This window comes from Petaurus breviceps, unplaced genomic scaffold, assembly GCF_028583685.1.
Source record: "Petaurus breviceps papuanus isolate PSGF00001 unplaced genomic scaffold, PetGlider_PUasm1.0 91041, whole genome shotgun sequence".
Taxonomy (NCBI): domain Eukaryota; kingdom Metazoa; phylum Chordata; class Mammalia; order Diprotodontia; family Petauridae; genus Petaurus; species Petaurus breviceps.
In genome coordinates, this window is record NW_027187400.1 from 15548818 (window position 1) to 15576187 (window position 27370).

General features: G+C 45.3%; 1 protein-coding gene across 1 annotated transcript in view; it reads right to left on the bottom strand.

Annotated features, from left to right (window-relative positions):
- IGSF21 (immunoglobin superfamily member 21) overlaps positions 1-27370 on the bottom strand; it is a 400074-nt gene that overhangs the window by 29124 nt on the left and 343580 nt on the right. Inside the window, exons 5-6 of the mRNA XM_069078440.1 lie at positions 4083-4198; positions 106-577 (exon numbers count right to left, since the gene is read on the bottom strand). Of these exons, the coding sequence (XP_068934541.1) occupies positions 106-577; positions 4083-4198 (588 nt within the window). The remainder of the gene's footprint in view (positions 1-105; positions 578-4082; positions 4199-27370) is intronic.

The window sequence follows — 27370 nt, forward strand, 5'->3', positions numbered from 1 at the left end:
CATGACTCTATCCTGGTAATCTGACCTTTACTCCAGTCTACACCCCCCTGCACCATGTCTCAAAACCAAAAGGTCGGAGAGATCCATTCCCTGGCATGGCCTTACCGAGTGTGACCTCAGCCTGCATGGGCATGGAGAGAGCTGGGTGCTTGACCTCACAGCTGAAGAGAGCCTCATTGTCCACCTGAGGGTTGAGGGTCCAGGTGAGCAAGGCCCGCACCTCCACGGTGCCGTCACTGCCCGGGGCACGGCTATGACGCAAGAAATAGACGGGCTCTGCACTGTGGACCCAACGGGGGAACTCCCGGCTCACCACAGTCTCTGGGATGTTCTCAGTTGTGGGCTGGAGGACAAGGCTTGGGTCTGGGGTCAAGCCCCGGAAGGGCCCCTCGGTATAGGGATGCCCACCCCTGCCCTCAGCATCCAGCAGGGAGAGGGATTTCTGCATCTTTGTGTCATCCAGGTCACGGTGCAGAAGGCTACGAAATGCCCGGCCATCCTGGAGGGCAGCTGTCCCCACTGCGGGTTCTGACAGGGACACTGCTTCTATGGGCTCCCCATCTCTCTTGAAGTAAACCTGAAATGGGAGGGAATAAGTGATTAGATAAGGGGTCTACTCTGGTTTACCTCTGTTTTGGCTCTGAATTAGCCAGACTGCTCAAGACCACCTACCATGCAGACTCCCACCACTTGTATGTGTCCATATATATCCCCAACTCTTAATTTTTCACTCTTGGGTTGTTTTTTGGCTTATCTGTGGCAAACGCACCATCCTAAGCTACCTTTGCCATAATCATTATAATCTGTTTTCTCTGCTCCAAACAAATCCGGTAATCCAGGCCAAAGACCAATCCAAATGATATTTGAATTCATTGCTATTTGGAGTTATTCATGCTATTATTTCTCAGTCTTGGCCCAGAAAACCAGGAGGAAGCTAGAGTTTTATCCTGTAAATATGCTCTAGAAAAAATACTCGGAACTCACATTTTTGCATATCAAATACTCTCTCAAATGCACTGGGGGTGGGGAGTGTGTGACTAATTAAAGGACTCCCAGGGTGAGTCTGTTTCTAATGGGAGGAATTGTCTTCCAATTCATCTGTTGCATAAAACCTGATTTTCCTTTCTGGAGGTTGTTTAAAGTGAGGTATACAATTATAGCTACAGATGAATCATTTTAAATGTCTCTTTGGGTTGGGTATTCCTCTTGCTTCTTCCTTTTAGCTGGGAGCCAAGGGGTAGGGGCCATGTCTCTCTAGTAGCAACCTGAGTCTATGGTCTGTGACATTGCAGTCAAGCTGAGGGCTTCCTCTGTGAGGTCAGGGGCAGGGTCTTGTCTATTGGGTTTGGAGCTCCTAGAGAGCAGGGGCTCCTTCCTTCATCAAACTGGAGGCCTGGCTCCCTGAGGCTAGGAACTCAAGAGTTATTGGACCTGGGTTCAAATCTCACCTCAGAAGTTTATGGATCTTCAGGTTCTTCATCTATAAAAGGAGGTTGGACTAGCTGACTCCCTTCTTAAAGAGGCCTATTAATTGAATGGGTGTTACTTCACTCTAAGTGAGAACCTGAAAAGGCCTTAGCCTAAGGGCCAGGGTCTCCCATTGCATCCTGGGCCATCTCCAGTCATCCTGATGAATATCTGGTCACTGGACCCAGATGAATCTGGAGGAGAAAGTGAGGTTGATGACCTTGCATAGCCCTTTCTCGCTCAAATCAAAATCAACTGCAAGTCATGTCAGCATCTCCTTGATGCCATGGTCTTCTTTAAGAACAAAGGACAAATACTATATTAGGTTGGGAGCTGGTTTCCTGGGACTAGGGACTAACTGGGTATTTACCGGAGGCAGGGACTAACAGACAAGGTTGCTTTCTGGAGGCACGGACCATGCCTTTTTCCAAAGAAGGCTCTACCTCATTGTGCCTAGCCCAGGACTCTGGATATAGCCACCTACATCAGAGGTGACCCTCACTTGAACACTTTGGCCTCTTCTTGGGAAGGGACTTGGTTTCTAAGCAGGGGGGATGGGAGTCATTGAGAATGTAGATAAAGAGGGGAAATTAGAAGGATATTGGAAGAAGAAATAGGAGAAAATTTCGTGTGTGTGTGTGTGTGTGTGTGTGTGTGTGTGTGCCTAAAGTCTGAACAGGTGTGCTTGTGTGGGAGGGAGATAGGCATGCAGTTCTGGAGAAAGAAAATTGTCCTCTAGCTTTCTCTTCTAATGGGAGATTCAAGTTTTGAGCTGCGGAATTTAATTCAATTTGTTGTTTTTATATTTTGGTACATGCGCTCAGAGGCCTGTGGGAAACGGGTGTCTCTTTAATAAATCGAATAAATAAATCGATGGGAGCTGAGGAGGGGGGGCCGCGTACATGTGGGAAGCATCTCTGAAGGAGGCTGGGTCCCAGGAGAGGGAAGGTAGGGGAAGAAAGAAATGAAGGAAGAGAGGAGAGGGAGACAATGGGGATGAGAGAAGGCAGAATTAGTGAGGGGGAGGTGTGTGTTTTGCTGGGGGGGGTAGGGGGGTGGAATCAAATACAGGAGAGGGCAATCTGTCAGGGTTTAAAGCCTCCAAAAATGAATGTCTCTTCCACATAAAGGACTGCTTTGGGTTTTTGAAAAGTGCTTCAAAAGCCGGATTGTAATTTATATCAAAGGATTCCTCTGAGCTTCCAACATCCCAGGCAGATGCAAGGAGCTGGCAGATTATGGGGGGCTGAGAAACATTTTTTTTAAAAGGGGGAATATTTGATTATGTGAAACCTTAGAGGCCTGGCCTGCTGAAAGGTTTCAAGGGCCCTAAGGCACCGTCAGCGGTGGCATTGGGAATGAGGGGGGAGGGGGACATCAGAGATGAACCAGCGGCATCCTGGAGGCCACCTACTAGGATGCCCTCAGAGGATAGCAGGCATCTTCCATTGGCTCTTTGTCACTATCTGCCGATGGTAGGGGATGGCGGGTGGTGGGGGGAAGCAGGAGGAATAGAGTGGAGGGAGTGGGAGTAGGGGCTTCTTTTGTACCCCAATCTTCTCTGGGGTCTAGGAGCTCCCACAGAACTTTTTGATCCCATTCTTTCCCTAGTATCTGGAGAGGGAATGTGGTTTCTAGTGCAGTTGATGGCAGGGCATACAAATCTTTAAATCACGGGTGTTTTTGCCTCCTCTGGCAAAGCTCACTGGCTAGGTCCTTTGGGAATCACCAGAGGATTAAGAGGTGGACCAGATCTTAGAGTCTATCTCCTCTTATTAAACAGAAGAAATGATTCCCCCAAAGGGTATATAATTTGCCCAAGCTTCCAAAGGTAGTAAGTAATACATTGTGGAATTTAAAGGAAGGTTATAGGCTCATAGTTCTAGAACTGGAAAGGGCCTTGGAAGCAATCTAATCCAGCCTCCTGATTTTACAGATGAAGAGACTCAGGTTTGGTGAAATGACCTAAAGTCACTTAGGCAGTAAGCATCAGAGAGAGGCCTTGAATTTGGGGCATGGTTCCAAATCCAGTGCTCTTTCCATAATACCTTACTGTTTTTTCCTCTGTGGCCAGAGGGAAGGAAGTACGGAGAAAGTCTGAGTTAAATTTCTTCTTGGCTCCTGCCTGCCTCTCCATCCTGTCCCTTTCTCCCAAATCACTCCAAATTGGCCCCTTCCAACCACCCACTCTCCCAACCACACTCAAATTGTCCCTTAAAATAGCCATGAAAATGAGTATTGGGAAAAATTGTCAAGGTCTCAAAGATATTAGGGTGACCCTAAAGGAAATCAGTCAGATTATAATGACTTTCCCTTTTCTTTTTAATTTTTCTGGGCCTCAGGATCTGGAAAGAATCCATGTCCTTTTAGCCCTGGGAGACTGGATGAGAAGGAAGCTAAGAGGGCTAGAGGGAAGGATAGGTCAGGTCAGTGTGGGCAGGTAGGACCAAAATACATTGTGGATGGCTCATAAAACCATCGACTCAAGAATCAGAAGGGACTTCAGAAACATTCACCTCTATCTCCCAGTTGAACCTTTGTTTGGAATGTCCAAGGATCGGGATGCCCATATAAAGGAGAGGAAGGTGGGGTGCTGGAGCCCTTGGGATACTCACCACAGGGGCTGGCTTCCCTCCTGACACGATGCAGACCAGGGTGAAGTTCTGAGCCTGATAGCGGCTAAATGGGGCAGGTGTGTCAGCAGCCACGACGGCAATGGAAGTGGGAGGAGCTGGCAGGGAGGTAGATTCAGGGAGTTTAGAGAGAATGTACACCAGTTTCAGGGACTTCTATTTCACCCCTGGCTGGTCACTGAGTCAGCCTTCCCTGCCCAATTCCCACCCATATACCCTCCAGGAAGTCTTCTGTGAGAGTCAGTAAGGGGCATCCCACCCAGGGCTCACGAAACACTTTACTTTGTTCCTCCTCAGTCAGCCTTGTGATATGAGATGTTCTAGGATGTTAGGACAGGACCTTGGAGAGGATCATAGTGTAACCAGGGTCCAGAGAGTGGTCACATAGGCTTAGGGGAATTGGAGCCCAAAGGGACAATATGGTTTCTCCTCACTTAGAGGTGAGGTGGGATGCAGGTGTCTCCTGAATAGGAATCCCCTCTACAACATCCCATCAAGTGGCCATCCAGCTTGTGCTTGAATACCTCCAGAGAAGAGGAGTTCACTACCTCCAGAGTCAACCCATTCCACTTTGCAACTCCTACCCATAGATACCAATTCCACCTTTGGGACCAGGGAAAACAAGGTTAATCCTTTATTCTCTAGGACAGACATCCAGATAATTGAGGAGAGCTATCATCTCTCTCCACTTCCCCTTTCCATTCTTCTCTAAACTCAACATCCCCAGTTCACTTGGTGGGTCCTCATATGGGATGTAACTGAGAACTCTTGGATCTTTGGTTTCCTCAACTATAAACACAAAGGGAAGGGATGGACCAGGTGGGTCTAGGTGGCTTGAGATCCCTTCTGGCTCTAAATTATGACCCTATTATGGGCCCTTCACCATCTTGTTTGATCATGTCAATAGTTTGATGACACTGGGAATAGGAGGAGATACCTGGGAGACAAATTAGGGGAGAGGCTTTAGATTCCCCCACCAATTGAGAATTATTGGCTCTCCTTCATCTGTTGAAATCCTACTTGATTCAAGCCTGAATCCAGTCATAGACCCTGGTAGTATAGAGAAAGAGCCACCAAACGGGATGCTAGATACCCACTACATTGCAGGTCAATGATGATGATGATAAAACTAGCTAGCATTTCTCTAACATTTTAAGGTTTGCAAAGTGCTTTGTATATTATATCCTTTGGTCCCCATGACACCTCTCTGAGGAATTATCTTCATTTTACAGATGAGGAAACTGAGGCTGGGGGAAAGCTGAGTGAATAACTTGGCTAAGGGACCATAGCATGGTTCCTTCTCTGCCATGTCTGAAAGCTGCTGGCATCATAAGAGGGGTGCTTTCACCTCTGTTCCTTCTCTGGCATGTCCTTAACTCCGAATGGAGAGAGATGAGACTCATAGCCTTTCCAGACTGGGGTTGTGAGGGGCTGGAATCCTGGCACCCCAACAGTGAAAGGTTGCCAGTGACTAAGCTTATTAGGGGAGACAGGAAATCTCACATAGGAGTTGTGGCTTGGCTTGTATCTTTCTCTAGTTGAGGGGAAAGTCCTGTTACAGTCTCTTGGCGTGACAGGAATTCAGAGAAGGGACTCCTCTATGTGATGAGTCATATTACTTATCTTCAGACCCCTTCCCTGGTGACTTTGCCTATCAGAAGGGTATAATATAGCCAAGAAGCAGAATGAAAGAAGAAAAAGTCTCTAAGAAAACAAAGCAAATATCATGAAATTCTGACATTAAAGTTCATGCATTTGGCAGTCACTTAATAAACACTAAGTGCCTACTGTATGCCAGGCAGGACAATGCCTAAGTGTGGGAGATACAAAGAAAGGGAAAAGACCACCTCTGCTATAAAGGAGTTCACAGTCTAACGATGGAGACCGCGTGAATGAATAATGAATGAGGCATTTATTAAATACCTACTGAATGCCGGGAACTGTTCTAAGGGATGAGAATACAAAGACAGGTGGACAATCCCTTCCCTCAAGGAGTTCACAATCTAAGCACATAAAGAAGATGAAAAGGGGGGGGGAAGGGGAGGGAGAGTTCCTGGGTGGGTGGGGGGAATGATGAAGTCCTACAGCTTGGTGGGAAATGATGAGGTATCTGTCCTGGTCAACCTTCTTAAATGGAGCATCTGGGAACGGCTTTCTGATGTCCACCCTCTCCAATCTGAGGAAGGTAGGGGGCTCCAGGGGCAAGGAGTGCTGAGAAAGTGGCAGTCTCAGAGTTGATTTGTTCTTGCAGGAAGATGGGTTTGCATCATGCAGGAGCCCTTCTAGCCCTCACTCCAGGCTTTTCTACTTTTAGTCTATACACAGTTCTAATAAGCTTGCAGGTCACCAGGATCGTGGATAAAGAACAGACCATAGAACCAGCAGTATTTGGGTTTAAGTTTCACTGCTGGCACATCCCGGCTGTGTGGCCCTGGGAGAGTCAGGGCTCTGAAAACGCCCTAAGATTCTAACTTTCACAGAAGGTCCCAATCTGGTACCAATGGGCTGACAGCAATGGGAATAGGAGGTTGTACCTGGGAAGCAAACACAGGCAGAGGCTCAGAGCGATCCTTAGCAATTCCAGGAGGCTTAAGATTCCCCCACCACTGGAGAGTTACTGGATCTCCTTCACCTGCTTAATTCCTACTTAATTGAAGCCTGAGTCTAGGCATAGACACTGGTATTCAGAGTCCAATTTAACTCATCTCTTCACATGGGAGTTCTCTAAACCAATGAAATAATGAATCCGGGACTGTGACAAAAATGTTTGTCTGCCAGCTCTGTCAACAGCCGGTCACAAGTGAAATATGGTGGTGGTAAGGATTTGGGGAACGGGACATTAGGACGGACGTGTAAGAGGACTCCTGCGACGTCAGAGCAGGCAGGGCAAAGCCCAGGGACCAAGCTCAAGCCTTTACTCAACAGGGGAGCCCTTACAGCCCTTCTCATGTCAGTGCTGCTAAGAATGGCTGGTGGGAGCAGCTCACTCTTAAGGACTTAGATAGGAAGGCTTCATCAATCTATTTTCATCACTGTGTTCACTCTCTTTGTTGACATAAACCCCATTCACTTATAATTTAGTAGAACATGGTCATCGAGAATAGCTGGAAAAAGTAGTCTTTATGGGGGTCAAATAAAATAGCATTTAATACAAAAGATCCCCACAACAACCCTGAGAGGTAGGTGCAATTTTTATCTCCACTTTATGAAGGAACTGAAGCAAACAGGGTTTAAGTGACTTGTTCAGGATCACACAGTTAGGAGATCACATTTGAACTCCGGTCTTCCTGACTCCATGGTGAAGTGGATACAGCACTGGGGTGAAAATCAGGAAGACTCATCTTCCTGAATTGAAATCTGGTCTCAGAGACTCACTAGCTGTGTGACCCTGGGCAAGTCACATCACCCTGTTTGCCTCCGTTTCCTCATCTGTAAAATGAGCTGGAGAAAGAAATGGCAAATGGCTCCAGTGTCTCTGCCAAGAAAACCCCCAAATGGGGTCATGAAGAGCTGGTCATGACTGAACAGCAACAAGTTCCTGACTCCAGGTCCAGTACTCTGTGTCACCTACCTGCCCCTTTGAGCCTCATCTGGTAGATGGGGGCCAATCATACCCATGGCACCTGTCTCACAGGCTTACGCTGAAATGCAAATGAGGCAGTATCTCAGCTATTATCACGCTCCACTTTCTCTTCCCTCTCCCAATGTTCCAATGTCCTTTTCAGCTCTAAAAGTCTTCGAGGCTGCAGCATATGTTCCCTCATTTCACTGTACATCTATATGACCATATCCATGTACCTACACACGTAAATCCATGTTTGGGAGATTAGTAGCCAAGTCACGCACGCACCACCCACATGGACCGGATCAGGAGCTGTGCTGGTCCCTCGTTAGATTTCCGAGCAGGTGTTAGCAATATGTACAGTTAATCAAGCCCGTCAGACAATAAGTGTTTTCAATTGTATAGACTGATACAATCCCTGCCGCTAATACCATTCTGCACGGCTTGGCCCCCTCCTCCCCACTCACTTCCCTCCTCCCTTTCCATGGAACTTAAATCTGCGACTGGAAGCATCTCAGACGACTCACTGTCGTTTTAGCATTTGCCTACTGTCTCTCAGCTAGACGGCTCCAAGCAGATGCTATCTGGAATCAGGCCCCAGCTAAAGAGGCTGCGAGAGCCTCAGAGAATTACATCCCCTAACTTCTGTTAACTTCTAGTCACATATCCTTGTCTTCTGAGAGTTGTAGAATGTCAGAGCTGGGAGGGCCCTTAGAACACAGGATGTCAGAGCTGGGAGGGCCATAGATGAACACAGAATGTCAGAGCTGGGAGGGCCCTTAGAACACAGGATGTCAGAGCTGGGAGGGCCATAGATAAACACAGAATGTCAGAGCTGGGAGGGGCCTTAGAACACAGGATGTCAGAGCTGGGAGGGCCATAGATGAACACACAAAGTCAGAGCTGGGAGATTCCTTGGAACACACAATGTCAGAACTGGGAGGGGCCATAGAACACAGGATGTCAGAGCTGGGAGGTTCCTTAGAACACAGAGTGTCAGAGCTGGAAGGGACTTTATCCCTTAGAATACAGAAAGCAAGAGCTGGAAGGAAACTTAGAAAATATCAGAGCTGGGAGGGCTTTTAGAACAGAGAAGGTCAGAACTGGGAAGGCGCTTGGAACACATAATATCAGAGCTGGGTGGGACTTTGGAACAGAGTGATTAGAGCTAGGAAGGGCCTTAGAACACAGAATAATGGAGGTGTAAAGTATTCAGAAACAATTTAATCCAATTTCCTCATCTTTCAGGTGAGAAAACTAAGATGCTAATGGAAGGGGTCTTCAGAAATTCCAGTCTGTTGCTGATTAGTAAAAGCTTGCTTAATCACTAGTTCAGTGTGTATTCAGGGAAGATAAACTTGTTTTAATGTCCCTGTGAAGAGAATTCAGCTAGGAAAAAAAAATGATTCTGACCTGTGTGTTGGACCAAATACGAATGACCTTTTTGGTCATGAAATGTGCTATTTCAACCTCCCCTTCCCTCTGTCTCTTTGGGAGCTCACTACACTCACAGCCAGAACTGTCAGGAAATGTTGGGTCCCCATGGTTTTGTGTCTGATCTATTTTGTCTATGGCTGAGAGGGTAGCCTTGGAAGAGTCCTTTCCTGGGGTTCTCTGTAGAGCAGATATTCCCTCCAGTTCCCCAACTACCTCCTTCTGTCAAAGAACTCAGTGCCAGCGGCATCTCTGATATCATTAATCATGTTGCTTCAATCAATGAGGTTTTTCTTGGGGTGAGGGGAGAGAACAAACTCATTTTCAGGGGTGGGTGGGGAGGATTAAAAACTAGTTACAAATTACATTATTTGCAAAAATCCATTCTTTCCTCTTGGCATGCCTGGTCTATTGACTGTTTCCTTCATTAAACCCATTTCCAACTCCACCCCCCCACAATCTATTCATAAAAGTGTCCATGAATAGAAATGGTCCTTTTTTTAACCTTTCTTTACTTTTCTCACTGCCCATTTTTTATCCCATAACTTGATGGCCTCCACCTCCACACACCCCCCTCCCCCAATCCCTATCCATCAACGTCCCTTCTGTTCCATCAATTCATTGATTGAAACTCAACTTTCTTGGAAAGTCTGCTCTCACTTTACCCAGCTAACAATAAGGGTTTCTACTGTCGTTATCCCTCTGGCACCTGTGTATTCATCACTGAAAATCATACTAACTGTAGGCTACTTGGGCAGTGTTAGTGTCATTTACTAGACTCTCAAGTGCTTAGAGGACAGGGACCACACTGAGTCACCTAGAACCCAAGAAGAAATCAGAGAACATGGAACTGTCTGAGTCAGATAGTCTCTTTGAGCCTCAGTTGTCCCATTTGTAAAAGAGAAATAGTAATAGGATCTACTGCATAGGATTATTTTAGGGATCAAAGGAGAAAATACAAAGTACTCTGCAAACTTTAGGGCACTCTGTACATGTCAGTCATCATCATCATCATCATCATCATCTTTTTTGATGGGGTTCAGGTAGACATGGTCATAGGACAAAATTTTCCTCCTTTGATTATTATTAATGATTATTGATTCATTATCAATAATTAATGATTATAGATGAATAATAATTATTAATAGGGTTGGAATGAATCTTTGAATATGAAACATTAGAATAGAGATTGTTGGAGCTTGAAGAGGAGCTTAGGAGCATAGAATGCCAGAGCTTCAAGGGGCCTTTGAATGCAGAATGTTCAAATTGGAAGGAGCTTTAGAACACAGAGTGTCAAAATTGCAAAGTATGTAAGAACCTAGAATGTCAGGGGAAGAAGGGAACTTAGGACAGTCACCAGTAGTCTATTGGGAACTGATTAGTAAATTCTCAGAATGACTATTACACCTCAGAAATTGCCATGTTGCTACAAAACAAGGATTTGTTTATTGTTTTGTGGATTGTCTAGGTTTAAGAAAGTGATGGAGTCAATTTTGGTAATGCAGCTTTAATGTAAAAGTCTAAATGTCAGAGTCCTATAACACAGAATGTCAGAGCTGGGAAGGTCCTTAGAACACAGAATGTCAGAGCTGGAAGGGTCTTAGAACATAGAATGTCAGAGATGAGAGGGTGCTTGTAATAAGAATGTAAATTTTAAAGATCTTCCCTGCCCCTAGGCTAATGTGCACCTGAAGCCTGGGGTGGGGGAGGCTTGTTTTTCAGTAGATACTTCTTGATTGGCCAGTGAGTCAATAAGGTTGTTACATTCTCTGAGCCAGGAGAAGGCTATATAAGCCCTGATGTGTAGCTTTGTTTTGGGACTCACTTTGAGAAGTGTTCTGTGATTTGATCTGAATTCTGGGAAGCCGTTGTTGAGAGTACCCCGGCTTTGAAAAACCCAGAATGTGGAAACCCAGATGTTGACTGGGTATGGATGTAATGGTTGGACAGTTTGGAAATCTGTCTACTCGATGTTTCTGTCTTGATAATTATGCCTGTATACTTTGAGGTTCAGGGTGCTGACCTTTTCTCCCAAACAAGGTAAATGATATATGTCTGACTGATTAAAGTAAGCTTGTTAACCCATTTTGAGTTGCTTTCCTTTAACAAAGCAGATCCAAGAACCTGTGGTAGCAGCAAACCCTGAGGACGCGCTTGGGGTGCTTGCCGCTATAGTGTTAAAATAGTGAATGTTAGAATTTGGGTGGAAGGAATCTTAGGAATTATCCAGTCTTATCCAATTATTTTATAGACGGAGAACCTCCAGCAGCTGGATGGACGTGTCCCACAGCTAAGAAATGCCAGAGAGTGGGCATCATTCCGGCTCTCTTGACTCTTTTCTGGTGATTTCACTACACCAGGAGGGAGTCTCTGTCCCCAGGTTAGTGTCTTGGTCCTGGGAGGCCATGTCTGTGCAGAACATGACCTGGACAATAAAGTGGGCGCTCAGCTCACCTACTTCACAATCCCAGCAGTCAGTGCTGGGAAGGGCTGACCTTGCAGGGCATCTAGTCCTATGGAGCCTGGAGGGCTCTGTGGTTAGTGTAACGTCCCAAGGGCTACTGAACAGTTGATCAGTCAAAAGGATGGCAATGATGATGAAAACTCATTTTTCATAACCCTTGAATCTTGGCAGAGCACTTTGTTCACCCTAATCTCTTATTTTCTCCTTTGTGCCCCCAGTCCCTAGGACTGGGCCAGGCCCAGGCTGAATAAATGCCCACTCACTGATTGATTGTAGTGAGTTTTATTATGCCCTTTTACTGAGGGAGAGGCTGAGGCTCTGATGAAGGAGCACTGTTAGTGAGTGCCTGAAGAGGGACTCAGACCCAGTATTTAGTCATGGGAGGGGCTCTAGAGCTGCCAGGACCTTCAGAATTCATCTGACTCAACCCTCTCATTTCACAGATGAAGAAAAGGAGGTCCAGAGGTGGAAGGATTTGCCGAAGTCACCCAGGTAGTGACAGAGATGGGATATAATGTAGGGCTGTCTCTACAATACTGCATTGACTCTTACAGATGAGGAAACTGAGGCCCAGAGAGATAAAGTCATAACATATGGAAAGGTGGCAGAGCTGAGATTTGAAGCCAGCTTCTCTAGCTCCAAATTAATCCAATAGATTTTTCTCCCTAGTCAGGGTGAAGTGACTTGCCCAGGGTCACACAGCTAGTGTCTGAGGTCAGATTTGAACCCGGGTCGGTGTTATATCCACTGAACCACCTAGCTGACCCTTTTAATTTTTTATTGACTTTAGTTTACCCCATTAGGGTCTCTTCCTCTTCCTCCTCTTCCTCCTTGGGCTTCTTAGACTACATAGACCTCACTTCACTGTGGATTTTGGAATATCCATTTGACAAGTTTCATTGGCCCAGACAGAACATCACTGCAGAGATTTGGGGGTGTGGAGGGAATAGGGTTCCCCTCTTCTTCAGCAGAACATTCAGGAGGAGGCCTGAGTCAGCAGGCAGAGTCAGACTTCAGTGAGAATCACAACACAGGAGGGAGAGCTCCAACTCAAGGATTTATGTGAAAATTAAATATTGAACTGAACCATTAAAGCAGTAGAGTCAAGAAAACAAAAGCCAGACTCTCCCAGAAAACCTGCACCCTGTCCTAGAAGAGAGCCCCAGGCCCAAACCAGATGCCCATTGGAGTGATGGGATTACTACCAATGGCTGTGTCCATGAGCCATTAGCCAAGATGGAGCAATGGGCCCTTGGTACAACATCTGCTCCTTACCTTCTCTTGTGTGACTGTGCCTCAAGCCTCCTCCCACCTCATCCCACTTGGTCCTTTTTCATCTTAATGGAAGTCACTGGAGGCTGGTGCTACATTAAGCTGGAGGCATTTGGGGGCTCTTTATGAGCTCCCATCAAATCTGCAGTCACCCTGCCTTTCCTGCTCTCCCAGGGACAGGAGAGATCCCAAGGATCCCCAATTTTCCCATCCATATGACGTCTCCCATCAATTCATCCTTCCCTGTCCCCAATCCTCCTCACTCTACAGGGATGGGTGACTTTGGCAGCTGAGCCAAAGGGGGTGTGAACAGCTGGAGTAGTGATGTTGAAACATGCCGGTGCACTCTCACCCTCACCATTCATCCATCCACCCACCCACCTCTCCATCACCTGCCTCTCTCCTCCTCCACCAGCTGTTGTGTTTTGTAATTAGCAACCCCCAACTGGGGCTCTGGATCACTATGATGCAGCCTGGTGGAGGGCAATGAACCCTGAACTGGGCACCAGAGAGGACCTGGCTTAGAATTCTGCTTCTTACCAAGCTGGCCATTTACCACCTAGGGGGCCTTTAACCAGAAACTTCCTCCCTTCTCTGGGCCTCTGTTTCCCCACTAAGTGTGAAGGGCAGGGGGTGGAAACCTAGGAACCCTGATGGGAAGATTGCTGTGGAGGAGAAGGCAAGGGTCCTAAGAGATGATCTCCATGCCAATTTTTGCTCTGAGATCCTGTTGATAAACAAAGCAGACTGTTTAGGCTGACTGAGGCAGTGGGGAGATGCAGGAAGGCTGAGTGGTGGGACCTCTTTGATCTCTTGGCGAACCATGACCGTGCTAACACACATCCCTGGATGAAGCTTCGGCATTCTATTGGTGTGGAGATGTACCAGACCTTTCCCTATGCTGAGACTGACTAATGCTTAGAGTATACCGTTAATATTATTTCCCAGCTAATGCTTATGAGTTAACAAACACAATTGGTTAGGCACCTACTGTGTACCAGGAATTATGTTAGGTGCTGTGGACAAAGGCAAAGGGGAAACCATGCTTGCCTTTGAGAAATTTATGATCTAATAGGGGAATACAACACATAGAAGGGAGTGGTCAGGGAAGGGAGTTTTGGTATGGTGAGTGATAAGGGTGGTAAGTGGAGGCATAGGGCAGTCAACTGTCACCCCTTAACTAATAATGTTGTGTTGGTAGGTAGTTTTTATTTGATTATTATTCACTAAGGTGGAAAAGAGGGAAAGGGTGGATGCAAAGGGTGACAGCCTATATTCAAGGGTGTCCTATATTAATAAAATATATTAATTGATGTGAGGGAACCCAGGAAACTAGGTGGCACAGTGAATTCAGTGCTGGACCTGGAGTTAGGAAGATCAGAGTTCAAATCCAGCCTCAGACACTCACTATGATCCTGGGCAAGTCCCTTAACTTCACTTTATGTGACTAAGGTATGGCTTATGGGACTTTGCTCAGGGAGCAAGATTTTGGTGCCTTTGTATTCCTCATGAAGAAGAAAGAGAGTTTAGGACCCAGTTAGAAGAAGTAGTAGTTAACAGATCAATCAATGAACATCACCCCAGGGAAGCACCTTACCTTCTCAGTCTTTCTCTTCTCAACAGCAACCTTCCCATCAACGTCCCAAGGTTTCCACCCCCTGCCCTTTCTACTTAATGTGGACCCCCAGCATTGGCTCAGGGTCTCTGCTACATGACCCCTCCACCCTTCTTGCAATTTCTTGGGTCTCCAGACCTTTTTCTCCCCACTCCCAACCCCTCACCAAGATCAACTGAGTCAAAGGTGACATTTTGGGTCAACTTAAAAAACTTGCTATTTATGGCTCTCTTAATAAGACATTGTCTTCCACTTTGACCTTGTGACCACCTGCTATTCATGATCTTCTGACCCTCAGTCTCAGTCACCCCCATCACCCACCTTTTTCATTCCTGAATACTTCCAAAGAAGGTCATGGACCCTGGCAGACTATGTTATATTTAATCCCAACTAGGCCAATCCTTTGATTTAGTTCTGATGATTTCCTTTTCACACTGCCCCCAGTGGCCGCTCTAGACATTCTCCTATTTCTTTTTTTTTTTCTTTTTTGAGGCAATCAAAGTTAAGTGACTTGCCCAGTGTCACACAGTTAGTATATGTCTAAGGCTGGATTTGAACTCAGGTTCTCCTCACTTCAAGGCCGGTACCCTATTCACTGCACCACTTAGCTGACCCTTTCTGTTATTTCTTCATGCTTCCGACAATACCCCACAAATCCTTACAGTCTACCTACTACCTTATCTCTTGCTTCAATGCGATCAAGATTATCCCCCCAAAGTTATCTCCCTCATTTCTGTATCTCAAAACCTCTCTGTATCCTTCCTCATCCTCTCCTTTGCTCCGGTCTCAGAACAAGGTAGCCCTTCTCCTTGCCATAGCTAATTTCTTCACTTTCCTCCTGGCTCTTTCAGGAGCTTGACCCATAGGTCATTCATTCCCCATGTCTCTTGTCATTATCAATGTCAATGAACAATGTCATTGTTCATTCTCCCAGATAGTGATTCCTTCCTAAGACATATGCTCAGGTTTTCCCTAAACTTAAAAAAAAACACTTCCCTCCTCCCTGCCATCACTTCAAGCTAATTCTCACATGCCTCATCTCTTTCATTAGCATCCTACAAAAACTATCTACAATTCACTTTTTCATCATTTCCTGGCTCCTCAAGGTCCTATAATCTGGCTTCTGACTTCACCACTCAAAATGAACTGATTTCTCAAAGGTCACCAATAATTTCTTAGTTGCTAAATCTGATGACCTTTCTTCTTTTTTTAAAATAAATTTTGATTGATGGCTTTGGTTTTTTACACTACTCATTTCCCAGTGTGTCCATCCTCTTTCCAATTATGCTGTCAGCCTTACTAACAAAGAATAAAAAAAATCAGTGTGACAAAACTAACCAAAACATTGAAAAAGTCTGATATTATATTCAGTTTTCTATAGTCATAGTCCCCCACCTCTGCAAAAAAGTGGGGGAGGTGCCTTCTCATTTTTTTGACTTTTTTTGGGGTAATGTTTAACATTGCAATGTTAACCATCCCACCTCCTTGGACACTTTCTACTCTCTGAGATACCAGGACATCCCTCTCTCCTGACTCTTATTTTTCCTATCTGACAGCTCCTTCCCAGTCTCTTTTGTGTGTTCTCATTCATTTCCTTTCCCCATATCTTGTATGTTTCTTCTGTTTCCCCATATTCTCTCTGTTGGTGATCTCATTCATTCCCACGGGTCCAATGATTATCTGTTCATATGTCTCCCAAACACGTATAAGCAGCCACCATTTTACCCTTGAGCTCTAATCCTCATCTCCAAATGTCTGATGGATATTTCTGCTTGGGAATACAACTGAGCCACAAACCCAACACATCCCAAAGATAATTCTTGTCCTCTCCCTGGCACCCATTTTTACTGACTCTGGCACATTTCCCCCAGGTACTCAGGTATAAAATGTGGAGCTCTTTCTGACTTATTTGTCTCTCTTATCCCTCACATTCAATCCATCGCCAGGTTTGGTGGATTCCACGTCCACTACAACTTTTACATCTTTTTGCTTCTCTCCACTCACATGGTCACCATCTTACTTTAGAGTCCTTTGACTGAATCCAAACATCACAGAGCAAATCCCCTTAATAAAAAATTTGTTTTGTAAAACTTAGACTTGGTGAAAAGGCTGCACCCAAGAACCCAATGTGGCCTCGAGGACAAAGGTTCTCCACCCCTGCTTTAGACCCATAATCACTCCTGTCCAGGATGAGAGTAGTGACAATCCTAGCCAGTCTCCCTGTCACCAGTCTCTCTTCCTTTTCAATCAATTCTCCATGCAACTGAAAGACAAGATCTTCTTAAGGTCCAGGTCTGGCCATGTCACAATACCACTAGTGGCATTAGAACAAAACAGGAACTCCTCACCTTGTCATCGAAGACCCTTCAACAACTGCTTCCAAGCTTCTTTTCCAAATGGGTTTCATATTTCTCCATTTATGCTCTTTGTTACAGTTGGATGGATACTGTTCTCTAATCTCAGAATGATCACAGAATCTCTGTGCTTTTGTCGACCTGGCCCTCATGCCTTATGTCCATCCTCGAGAATCTTTCTCTTCATTCAAGCTCAGCTCTGTGAAATCTTCCCCGATCCCTTCTGGCCAAATTTATTTCTTCAGTTCTTTAAATCCCTCTAGACGCATGTCAAACATGTATCTATCTGCTTCTCTCTTTTGCCTCCGTAAATTCTCTTCCTTAGAGCCTAGATATGGGTGTGTAAATGTCATCTTCTTTCCCAGCAGGACAAGGGCCCCTTGACTGTTTAATTTCCATGTCTGGATGCCCAGTGCCCAGCGCTTTGTTATTGGGGTTTTTTGGGAGGAGGTAGAAAGGAAGGGGGGGGTCTAGATATGTGAGTTCATCTGAGTATGAAACTCTGAGTGTGGAATTGCTTTCCGTTGATGGTGCAATGTCATATGGTCTTTGGAGTTGCCCGGGGGAATCTGAGAAGTTAACACAGTCAGCATGTGTCAGAGGTAGGGCTTGATATCAGGACACCTCCAGTCCTCCGTTCACTACGTCACATTACCCTGCAAATAGTGGTCCTCTTGTTCTTCAGTCATTTCAGTCCTGTCCTACTCTTTGGGACCCTATTGGGGGTTTTCTTGGCAAAGATACTGGAGTGGTTTGCAGTTTCCTTCTCCAGCTCATTTTACAGATGAGGAAGCTGAAACAAACAGGGTTTTTAAGTGACTTGCCCAGGGTCACGCAGCTAGTAAGGGTCTGAGGCCAGATTTGAATTCAGACCTGGCACTCTAATCACTGTACCACCTAGTTGCCCCTACAAATACTAAATACTTCATAAATATTTGTGAAGTTGAATTGTATTATGAAAGGGACCTTAATGATTATACAATCTAACATTATCATTTAATTTTTTAATTTATATTTTTCAACAAACAAAAACCTATTTTCTCTCCTTCCCACCTCTTTTCATCCCCATTAGAAAAAAGAAAAACAAAACCCTTGAAATAAATATGCATTTTCAAGGGAAATAAATTTCCTCATTAACCAAAACTTTGTCATTTTATGAGGAAATGATGATCTGTGATAATTGTAATTTCAAATATGTATATATATATCTTCCTCATATCTTATTCTATGTACATGGGAATGTATATGTGTATCTACATGTGCATAAATACATGTGTATATATGTAGTATGATGTAGTTATAAATTATATACATATGTGTTACCCCCTTCCCCCTCCCTCTCATATAAGTGTATATAAACATAGAGTTTGATATTGTTGTTATAAATGCTAGGACTCCAGAACAAAGTCACTTGGGCTAAGTGGTCCTGATGACCATAAATAAACATATAAATAATGACAACCTGTTCTTTTCCACTGTCCTGACTCATTCTGACCCTTTGTCAAACATGTAAACATCTTGGCTTCTGATAGGATGAAACTCCTGACTTGCCAACACCCATTTCTAGGGTCCCTGCTTGCAGATTTGGACCCTCACCCGATTTCTGGTCCCAGTGAGGACCCCATCCCCACCCTGCGTGAGTCTTGTATCAATAACCGATACCTCGACCCCCATTCCCTAACAAATCTGGGTCTGATTAGGAATGCCACCTCCCAAATCTGGTATCCATTACCTGTTTTCAACCAATCCCCTCTTTAAGGTATGAAACTTCCGGGCTCAGACCCCTCTCTGAGCATGGACTCCCACCCAGATCTTTGTGACTGCACACGTCTCCTCTGCTAAAGTGAGTGATTCTGACCCTGTGCAGCTGAATCTCTGTATTTCGTGTGTGTGTGTGTGTGTGTGTGTATATGTGTTAGTGTGCTTTGTTTTCTCTGCCTGCTGTTCTACATAATAATAAACCTCATGCCTGTATTAGCTTTCCAACCAATACCTGAACCTGGGTCTTTTCTCAAACCCGAGCCAGGAGGCCCAATGCAGCGCAGTCCAGAGAGGAACAGTCACTTCTCTGAGGCTGCATAGCCATGAAGTAGAAAAGTTCGAATCGGAACCCAGGTTCTAGTGAGGCCAGATCCAATCATGTTGCCCTTCGGGGTTAAGGGTGGCCTAGTCTGCAGTCCAGGTGTGTCACTGGCTGGTTTTCTGAGGGATCCGCCTGACTCAGGCCTGCTTCCCAGTTCCTTTCCCATGGCTAGACCCAGACTAGCAGGATTTTTGCCCAGCAACAGGATATGGTCTAGAGCTGGGGTGGGGAACCTTCCGCCTCGAGGCCACGTGTGGACCTCTAGGTCCTCATGTGCAGCAGTGCTTTGACAGAATGCAGTCTAGAGTGTCAGGGCCATGGGGTCTGCGACATCCTGTGCTATGGTGCCTCCCCCCAGCCCTGCAGGGGGGCTCTCCAGAGTGGGTACTGGCTCCCACAGGAGAGCAATGGGCAGGGTGCATACGAATTCATCGAATGTCAGAACACTGAATGTTAGAATATTAGAAGGTTGAAAATGGAAGTGAAACAGACCAGGTTAAATAGAAGGGATGTTAAAGAACATTTAGTCTAACCCTTCCATTTCTCAGACAGGTAAACTGAGGGAGACTTGAAATGACTTACTCCACAGAGAGGAGTAGCAATCTGAATTCCCAGTCAGAGGTTCTTTCTCCTCTATCAAAGGAGAAGGGACAACAAGGAAAGTTTGGAATGGGAAAAGGGCACCGAGGGAAAGGCATAGAGCTCTGGCCATACCCATTTTAATCATCATGGCCATTGTTGAACCCCTAATGAGCCTCAGTTTCCTCACTTGTAAAAAAGATGGGGTTGGCCTCTATGACCTCTATAGGTCCTTTCAAGGTATAACTCTATGATCCTTTGATATTAGTGTCTGGGAGAAACATGACAGAGGGCCACTGAGACCTCTGGAGCCTCATTTTGCTCATGCCATCACCCTACAGCTAATGATACTTCCATATTCCAAACCTGAAGCACCTGCTAACGTTCTGATTGGTTCAGCAGAGGCTCTGCCCATCCGAAATCTTATTTAGATTCTGGACCTAAAACGAGCTTTCTGATTTGCCTGCCTTTGTCCAGGGCCCCCTCGAGGCAGCTCTGTGGGAAGCTGGGATGGCGTCAGACGCTCCTTGCAGCAGGGCTTTATGGGACAATATATTAAATGTGTTTAAATTCTAGAATGGGTGCCATTGCCTGATATATGAAATATATGGAGTGTGACATGAATGTGTTTTAAATAGCAATAAAACCGGCCAATTTGGGGATGTTTTCAATATATTTCGGGCCCATATTATGCATGCACAAGCATTTTTAGCATGTATTGTGTTCGATGGTCAGGTTGTCTCAGTCTGGGGACACAGGTGCGCCTGTGCCAGGGGGAAGGAGGGAGGATCTTCCTCCTTTTGCAGGAGCCCTACTTGACCCCCACTAGAAGACAACAGGGGCTGGTCAGGGGGCTGGAGGAGAAGCTCCACTCAGGGGCCTTTCCTCCTGGAGTTAAGGTTGTAGAGGCAGGGAAGCACTTGGCTCGACTGGAAAAATCCTAGGATTTAGCAGCAAAAGATCCATATTCTAATTCTCTCTGCCATTGCCTTAGCTGTGTGACCTTGGATAAGTCACCTGAGTTCTCTGAGCCTCTTCTTACTCATCTGTAGAAGGGGCTCATGGGCTAAGAGTTGAGAAGCACTTCAGAGTCCATCTGATTCAGTCAACTCATTTTACAGATGAGGAAACAGGACCAAAGAAAGCAAGTGATTTGCCCAGTGTCAGACATCTATAAGGACCTGTCAGGACTCGAACCCAGGTCCCTCTGACTACAAATGTTGTGTTCATCTTCCCCCCCCCCCCCATTATACTATATTCTTGGCACTCTCTGCCATGTCCGGGGAGGGGGCAGTGAGGAAAGCTCTTGGTAAATCTTTAAAAGACCTATAGAAAGGAGAAGCATTATTCCAGGGAATGAAATTTGGTTGAATGAAATCAGCCCCTTAGCCAGAGGACTGTCCTGACTTGGCACCAACTTTAGCTTAAGGAAACATCTTTTAAATGCCTATTTTGTACAAAGCACTGCTCAGGTGGGGGTTGTAGTGTGTGAGGTATGTGTGTCTGCCTGTGTGTGAGTGTGTGTGGTATATTATGTATATGGGTGTTGTGTGTGGGATATATGTGTAAGGTGTGTGTGGTCTTTCCAGGTGTGCGATGAATGTGGGTGTGTGGTATTTGTGTGATTTATTGTGTATATGTGTGCACATATGTGTGGGGCATGATATGTATGTATGTGTGTGGTATATGTGTATATATGTATGTATATATAAAAATTAAAAACTAAATATAATATGATGTGTGTGCGTGTGCAAAGATGAACTAAGAGATTGCCATGGTGTGGAGGCAATCTGGAGTCAGAGGACCTGGGTTCAAATCTTGTCTTTTCTGTGTCAGAGGTTCAAAGGTCCTAAGCTGGAAGGGGCCCCGAGGGGAAGGAATCATCTAACTCACTCTCATTACTCAGAAGAGAAAACACAGAACCATGATTATTAAGTGATTTGCTCAAGGTAGGTAGTGAGCCCCTGGGTCAGGTTTGGAGCCCAGACGGAAGGTCTCAGGGGTCTGCTCCCTCTCCATTGCACCAAACAACCCCCTCATTTCCTGCCTGAGTGACCTTGGCTTAGCTGCTTACCCTCAGTGGGAGGGTCTCAGTTTCCTCTCTGGTGAAAGGGGGCCCTAGATCCCCCAGGGGCCATCTCATCCCATCCACACCAGCTGGGGAATCCCTCACATCTTATCCAACAAGGGCCCTGAGCCCTTCTGGCCTGAGCCCAGCTCAGTGAAGCCCTATATAGCAGAGCAGGGCAGAAGGCCAGGCTGAGCAGGCATCCCAGCTCCTGCCCCCCACGTGCACCACACCCACTAAGCACTCACATGCATCTCTGCCCATACAGTCATACTGGTGACCACGCAGGCAGATGTCTATAACATGAGCTCACAAACATCTCTAGATAATTATATACAATCCCTGAATTACCAACCCCATTAGGGTAGAGGTCGGGGTGGCCTGGGGCAGGAGGGAGACAGGCCAGAGAGAGCACCACAAAATATGTTCACTTAATCATGGATATTAGAAATAAGATGTGTCAGAACTGGGAGGGGTCTTAATATATAGAATATTAGAACACAGATTAATAAGACATATAATGTTAGAACATATAGCAATGTTAGAACTGGAAGAGACTTTGGACCATAGACTGTTGGAACTGGGAGGGACTGTGGGACATAAAATGTCAGAGCTAAGAGGGCCCTTAGAACACAGAATGTTAGAGTTGGGAGGGCCCTAAGAACCCAGAATGTCAGATCTAGGAGGGGCCTTAGAACACAGAATGTCAGAGCTGGGAGGGCCCTAAGAACCCAGAATGTCAGAGCTGGGAGGGGCCTTAGAACCCAAGATGTCAGAGCTGGGAGGGCCTTAGAACTCAGGATGTCAGAGCTGGGAGGACTCTTAGAACCCAAGATGTCAGAGCTGGGAGGGCCCTTGGAACAGAAAATGTCAGGGCTGGGAGGGTCCTCAGAACACAGGATGTCAGGGCTGGGAGGGCCCTTAGAACCCAGAATTTCAGAGCTGGGCAGAGTTTTAGAACTCAGAATGTCAGAATTGGGAGGGCTCTTAGAACATAGAATGTCAGAGCTGGGAGGGCTCTTAGAACACAGAAGGTCAGGACTGGGAGGGCCTTAGAACAGGGGATGTCAGAGTTGGGAGGGCCCTTAGAACACAGAATGTCAGAGCTGGAGGGTCCTCAGAACACAGGATGTCAGGGCTGGGAGGAACCTTAGAACCCAGACTATCAGGACTGGGAAGGACCTTAGAATAGAGAATGTTAGACCCAGAAGGCATTTTAGAGTTCACGCAGCCCATCTCCTTGCTTTATAGGGGAGGAAGTTCCATCCAGAGAGAAGAAAATTGCTTAAAGTCAGGAATGAATGAATAAAGCATTTATGATATATTTGCCATGTGCCAAGCACATATTAAGAGCTGAGGACACACAGACAAGAGTGAGACAGTTGTGCCCTGAAGGAGGTTTACGCTTTAACAAGGGGAGACAGGACCCAGCAGAATGGTGGCCAGGGAGGGCTTTGGACAATGGATCAGCATAGATCGACACATCCTTTCCTGGAGCAATGACAGAGTTTCTTTGCTTACGGCTCCAGAGCTGGATGATTGGGTGGAGGGGCACCATAAGTGTCAGCCAGGTGGCTGGTGAGGACCAGGCTGGGAGGTCAAGAGAACCATGGCAGGAGCTAAGTCAGCTCCTGGAGCTGCCCCAGTAGGGCCCCTGGGTTGAAGCTTCATGTCCTCTGGGACATGGTTTCTGGTCCCAATGCCAAGGATGCTGGGAAGAAGGCCTCAGAGAGGCAAGTAAATGACCCAGCTGGGCACAGAACCCAGGCCTCCTGACTCTATTTCTTTCCACTTCATCATATTTGTGTTTTCCAGCCAAAGACTTGAGTCGGGGAAGGCTGACAGACAATGTTACAGGACCCAGCAGGTAAGCCAGTGCTTGGACTACAAGCAGCCCCTCCCACCTCCTGTCTCCTGGTTTGATGCTTTGTTAGGCCAATCACACTTCCTTGGAGATGGAGCCCTAGGATGGGGTAGAGGGTAGAGGGAGAGGAGGCTGACATGGAAGGCTGCAGATGGGTGAGGGATGCTTGTATCCCAACCCTGGACTCTGAGAGAAGGTGGAAGGGGTGGCTGAGTGTCAATAAATTTCAATCAAGGGGAAAGAAGGGCCACCAGGCTTGGCCTCCTCCTTCCTTTGCCTTCTCAGTTTATGGAAAGGGTGATAGTGGGACCAAGGGGGATTATTTTCAAAATCCAGGCTAACAAGTCCCCTTCCTCAGGTCCATTTCTGACTCCACTTTCTGTAAAGTTGAAATAACTAACATTGAACCCAGACTCTGGGTTCTGAGGATGGCTCCAGGTCCAAGAGTGGTCAGGGTGGCTGAGTGGTGCCCATGTCATCAGGTCCTCCCAGGAGATTGGCAAAGAGGCTTAAGCATGAAGAGAGGGCAAGGGAGAGGAGGGATAGGTCCTTGAAATGTCTCATCTGAAGATATTTACAGATGGAGTGAATAATTAGACTGAATGATATTCCCAACTCAGATGTCCTGTGATCTCAACCTGAGAACTTGTTTTTAAATAATAATAGCCAGCATTTATATAGCACTTTAAGTTACACAATGTTTGACAAATATTATCTAACAATAACTAACATTTATATAGTGCTTACTTATATAGGGCTAAGTGCTTTATAATTATTATCTCATTTGATCTTCACAAAAACCCTGGGGGGATACTGTTATTATCTCCATTTTACAGATGGGGAAATTTTGGCAGACAAAAGTTAGAGTGACTTGTTTGGTGTCATATATTTGGTAAGCATTGGAGGCTGGATTTGGATTCAGGTCTTCCTAACTCCAGGTCCAACACTCTCTATTCTATGACACTAGCCCTTTATTATTCTGCTTTTACCATTAATCCATCATTCCATCTTCTTTATCAGGAAGCCTTTTCCCCACATCACGCACCGCTGACAAGAAAGTTGTGTAACTGCTATCATGACCATATTATAGAAAAGGATACTAGACTCTCTATAGAAGTCTTGGGTGTATGTGGGAACAATCACCCGCAGGTTGCCTCCTCGTTAGAATGTGAGTTCTATGTTTTTGGCCTTTCTTGTATCCCCAAATCTTAGCCCAGAGTCTGGTGCATAGTAATTACTTAATGAATACTTGTGGAGTGACAGAACAGAAGGGATCTGCTTAGGGTCTCACAGCTAATAAATGAGGGCGTAAAGCCAGCTTGTAGACCCTGTTCATCTGCTTCCAAGGCTAATGCTCCTAAAGGTGTCCCATATACCTGAGTTTGCTCCCACCCAGGTCAGACTCCTTTTAGAACACAGAATGTCAGAGCTGGGAAGGCCCTTAGAACACAGGATGTCAGAGCTGGGAGGGCCCTTAGAACACAGGATGTCAGAGCTGGGAGGGCCCTTAGAACATGGGATGTCAGAGCTGGCAGAACCTTCACCCAGGGGTTCTTAAACTCTTTTGTGTCCTGGACTGCTTTGTCAATGTATAATGAACACTGGACCCTCTTTTCAGAAAATCATTCTAAAATGGATGAAGTGAAATACATAGGATTACAGAAGAAGCTAGTTGTATTGAAACTCAGTTATCAGAATGTGCTTAACTCTGTTACAAGGTGGCAGCGTGGCTCCATGGATAGAGTGGAGAGAGTCACCCCACGGGACACTGCCTTCCCAGGAAATCAAAGATGACAGGTTCCAAGACTGAGAGCTGGAAGGGAACTTAGAGGGCATCTAACCCAACTTTCTCATTTTACTGAGACCCACAGAGGTAAAGGGTCTTGTTCAAGGTCACACAGATGGCAGAGCTGAGATTTGAACCCAGGTCCTTTGACTCTAAAACCAAGAGTCCTTCATTAATGCAGCATAAAAGATCCACAAGGCAAACCACCTGGCTTTCTTCCTATTTGTCATTCCCATGACAAATGACCAGCGCTCCTCAGGGTGCCAGAAGTGAATCAGCTTGTCCTACATTGCTTCTCTGGAGAGATGTTTTCAGCAAATCAAGGGGTTCCCTTCTCCTTCCCCCAGACTCTTCTCTTCCATAACAGGTGACAGGGTCATTTCCCCCTTGTCACTTTCCCTTTCCCTTGTCACTGTCTGAAGGAGACAGAAATAAGTGGGATGAGATGGAATCATAGAGTGTCAGAGCTTGAGGCGGCCTTGGAACATAATATGGCACGGCTTGGGGGGCCCATATAACAAAGAACATCTGAGCTGGGAGGGATCTTATAATGCAGAGTGATAGAATATAGAATGTTAAGACAAAGAGGGACCTTAAAACAAGAAATCCCATTACATTCTACCAAAATTTTTTAAAGTACCTGCTGTGTACTGACCAATAGACTAGGCTCCAGGTAATTAAAGGCAAGAAGAAACAATTGTCCTCAAGGAATATAAAACACATGAACAAGTCAGTATTTGAAATATAAAATATTTGTCAAGTAATAGAAAGTAATTTCAAAGGGGGAGAGGGTGCTATGAAGAGGGATGGGGGCACTGAGATCAAGAAAGGCCACATTCAGGAGGGGGCACCTGTGCTATGCTTTGAAGGAAACTCAGGCTCCTGTAAGGAGGGTGTGGATTCGAGACATGGAGGAAACACTTGAACAAAAGCCCAGAAGAGGGAAATGGGATAGTTTGTGAAAGGGAGTAACAGGACATGAGCCTAAAAAGGTAGGTCGAAGTCTTTAAAAGTCAGACTCAGAATTGAAGCACAGTATCTTAGAACTTAATAAACTCAAAGATCCTAGCCAATGGGGCAAGAACTCATCATTCAATAGAAATTATTGGGAAAACTGGAAAGTAGTCTGGCAGAAACTCTGTGTAGACCAGTATCTCACACCACATATCAAGATAAGCTCAAAATGGGCACATGATTTAGATGTAAGGGACAATATAAGAAAATTAGTGAACCATGAAAGAAATTACCTCTTAGATCTATGTATAAGGGGAAGAGTTCACCAACAAGAGACAGATTCACAGAAAGTAAAGTGGATAATTTTATTTACATAAAATAAAAAACCTTTTGCATAAAAAAATCCACACAGTTAAAATGAGAAGAAAAGGAGGAAACTGGGGAAAAATCTTTGTAGTAAGTTTCTCTGATAAAGGTATCACTTCTAAAATATTATTTAGGAAACTGAGTCAAATCTATAAGAATAACACTCATTTTTCAATTGTTAAATGGGAAAAGGATACAAACAGGAAGTTTTCAGGGGAAGAAATCCAAACTATCTACATAGCCATATTTAAAATGTTATAAATATCTAATAATTAGAGAAATTAAAATTAAAATAACTCTGAGATACTAATTCACACCCACTAGATTGACTTAGGCAACAAAAAAGGAAAATGACAAATACTGGAGGGGATATGGGTAAATAAGCTGTGAACTATTCCAACCATTCTAGAAAGCAATTTGGAACTATCCTTCAGAGAATATAAAATTGTGGATAGCCTTTGATCTAGCATTACTACTACTAGGCCTATATCCCAAAGAGATCAAAGAAAGAGGAAGAGGATCCATATGGACAAAAATGTTTATCGAAGCTCCTTTGGTGGCAGTAAAGAGTTGGAAACTGAGGGGATGCCCATCAATCAAGGGAATGGCTGAACAAGTTATGGTATTCTAATATGATGGAATACTATTGTAACCTAAGAATTAATGAAAAGGATGGTTTCAGAGGAATGTGGGAAGACTTATGTGAACTGACGCAGAGTAAAACCAGCAGAATCAGAAAAATCAACTTCGAAATATTTAGCAACTGATCAACATAATGACAATCACAATTCCAAAGACTCATGATGAAATATGCCATCTTCTGAGAGAGAGAGAGAGAGAGAGAGAGAGAGAGAGAGAGAGAGAGAGAG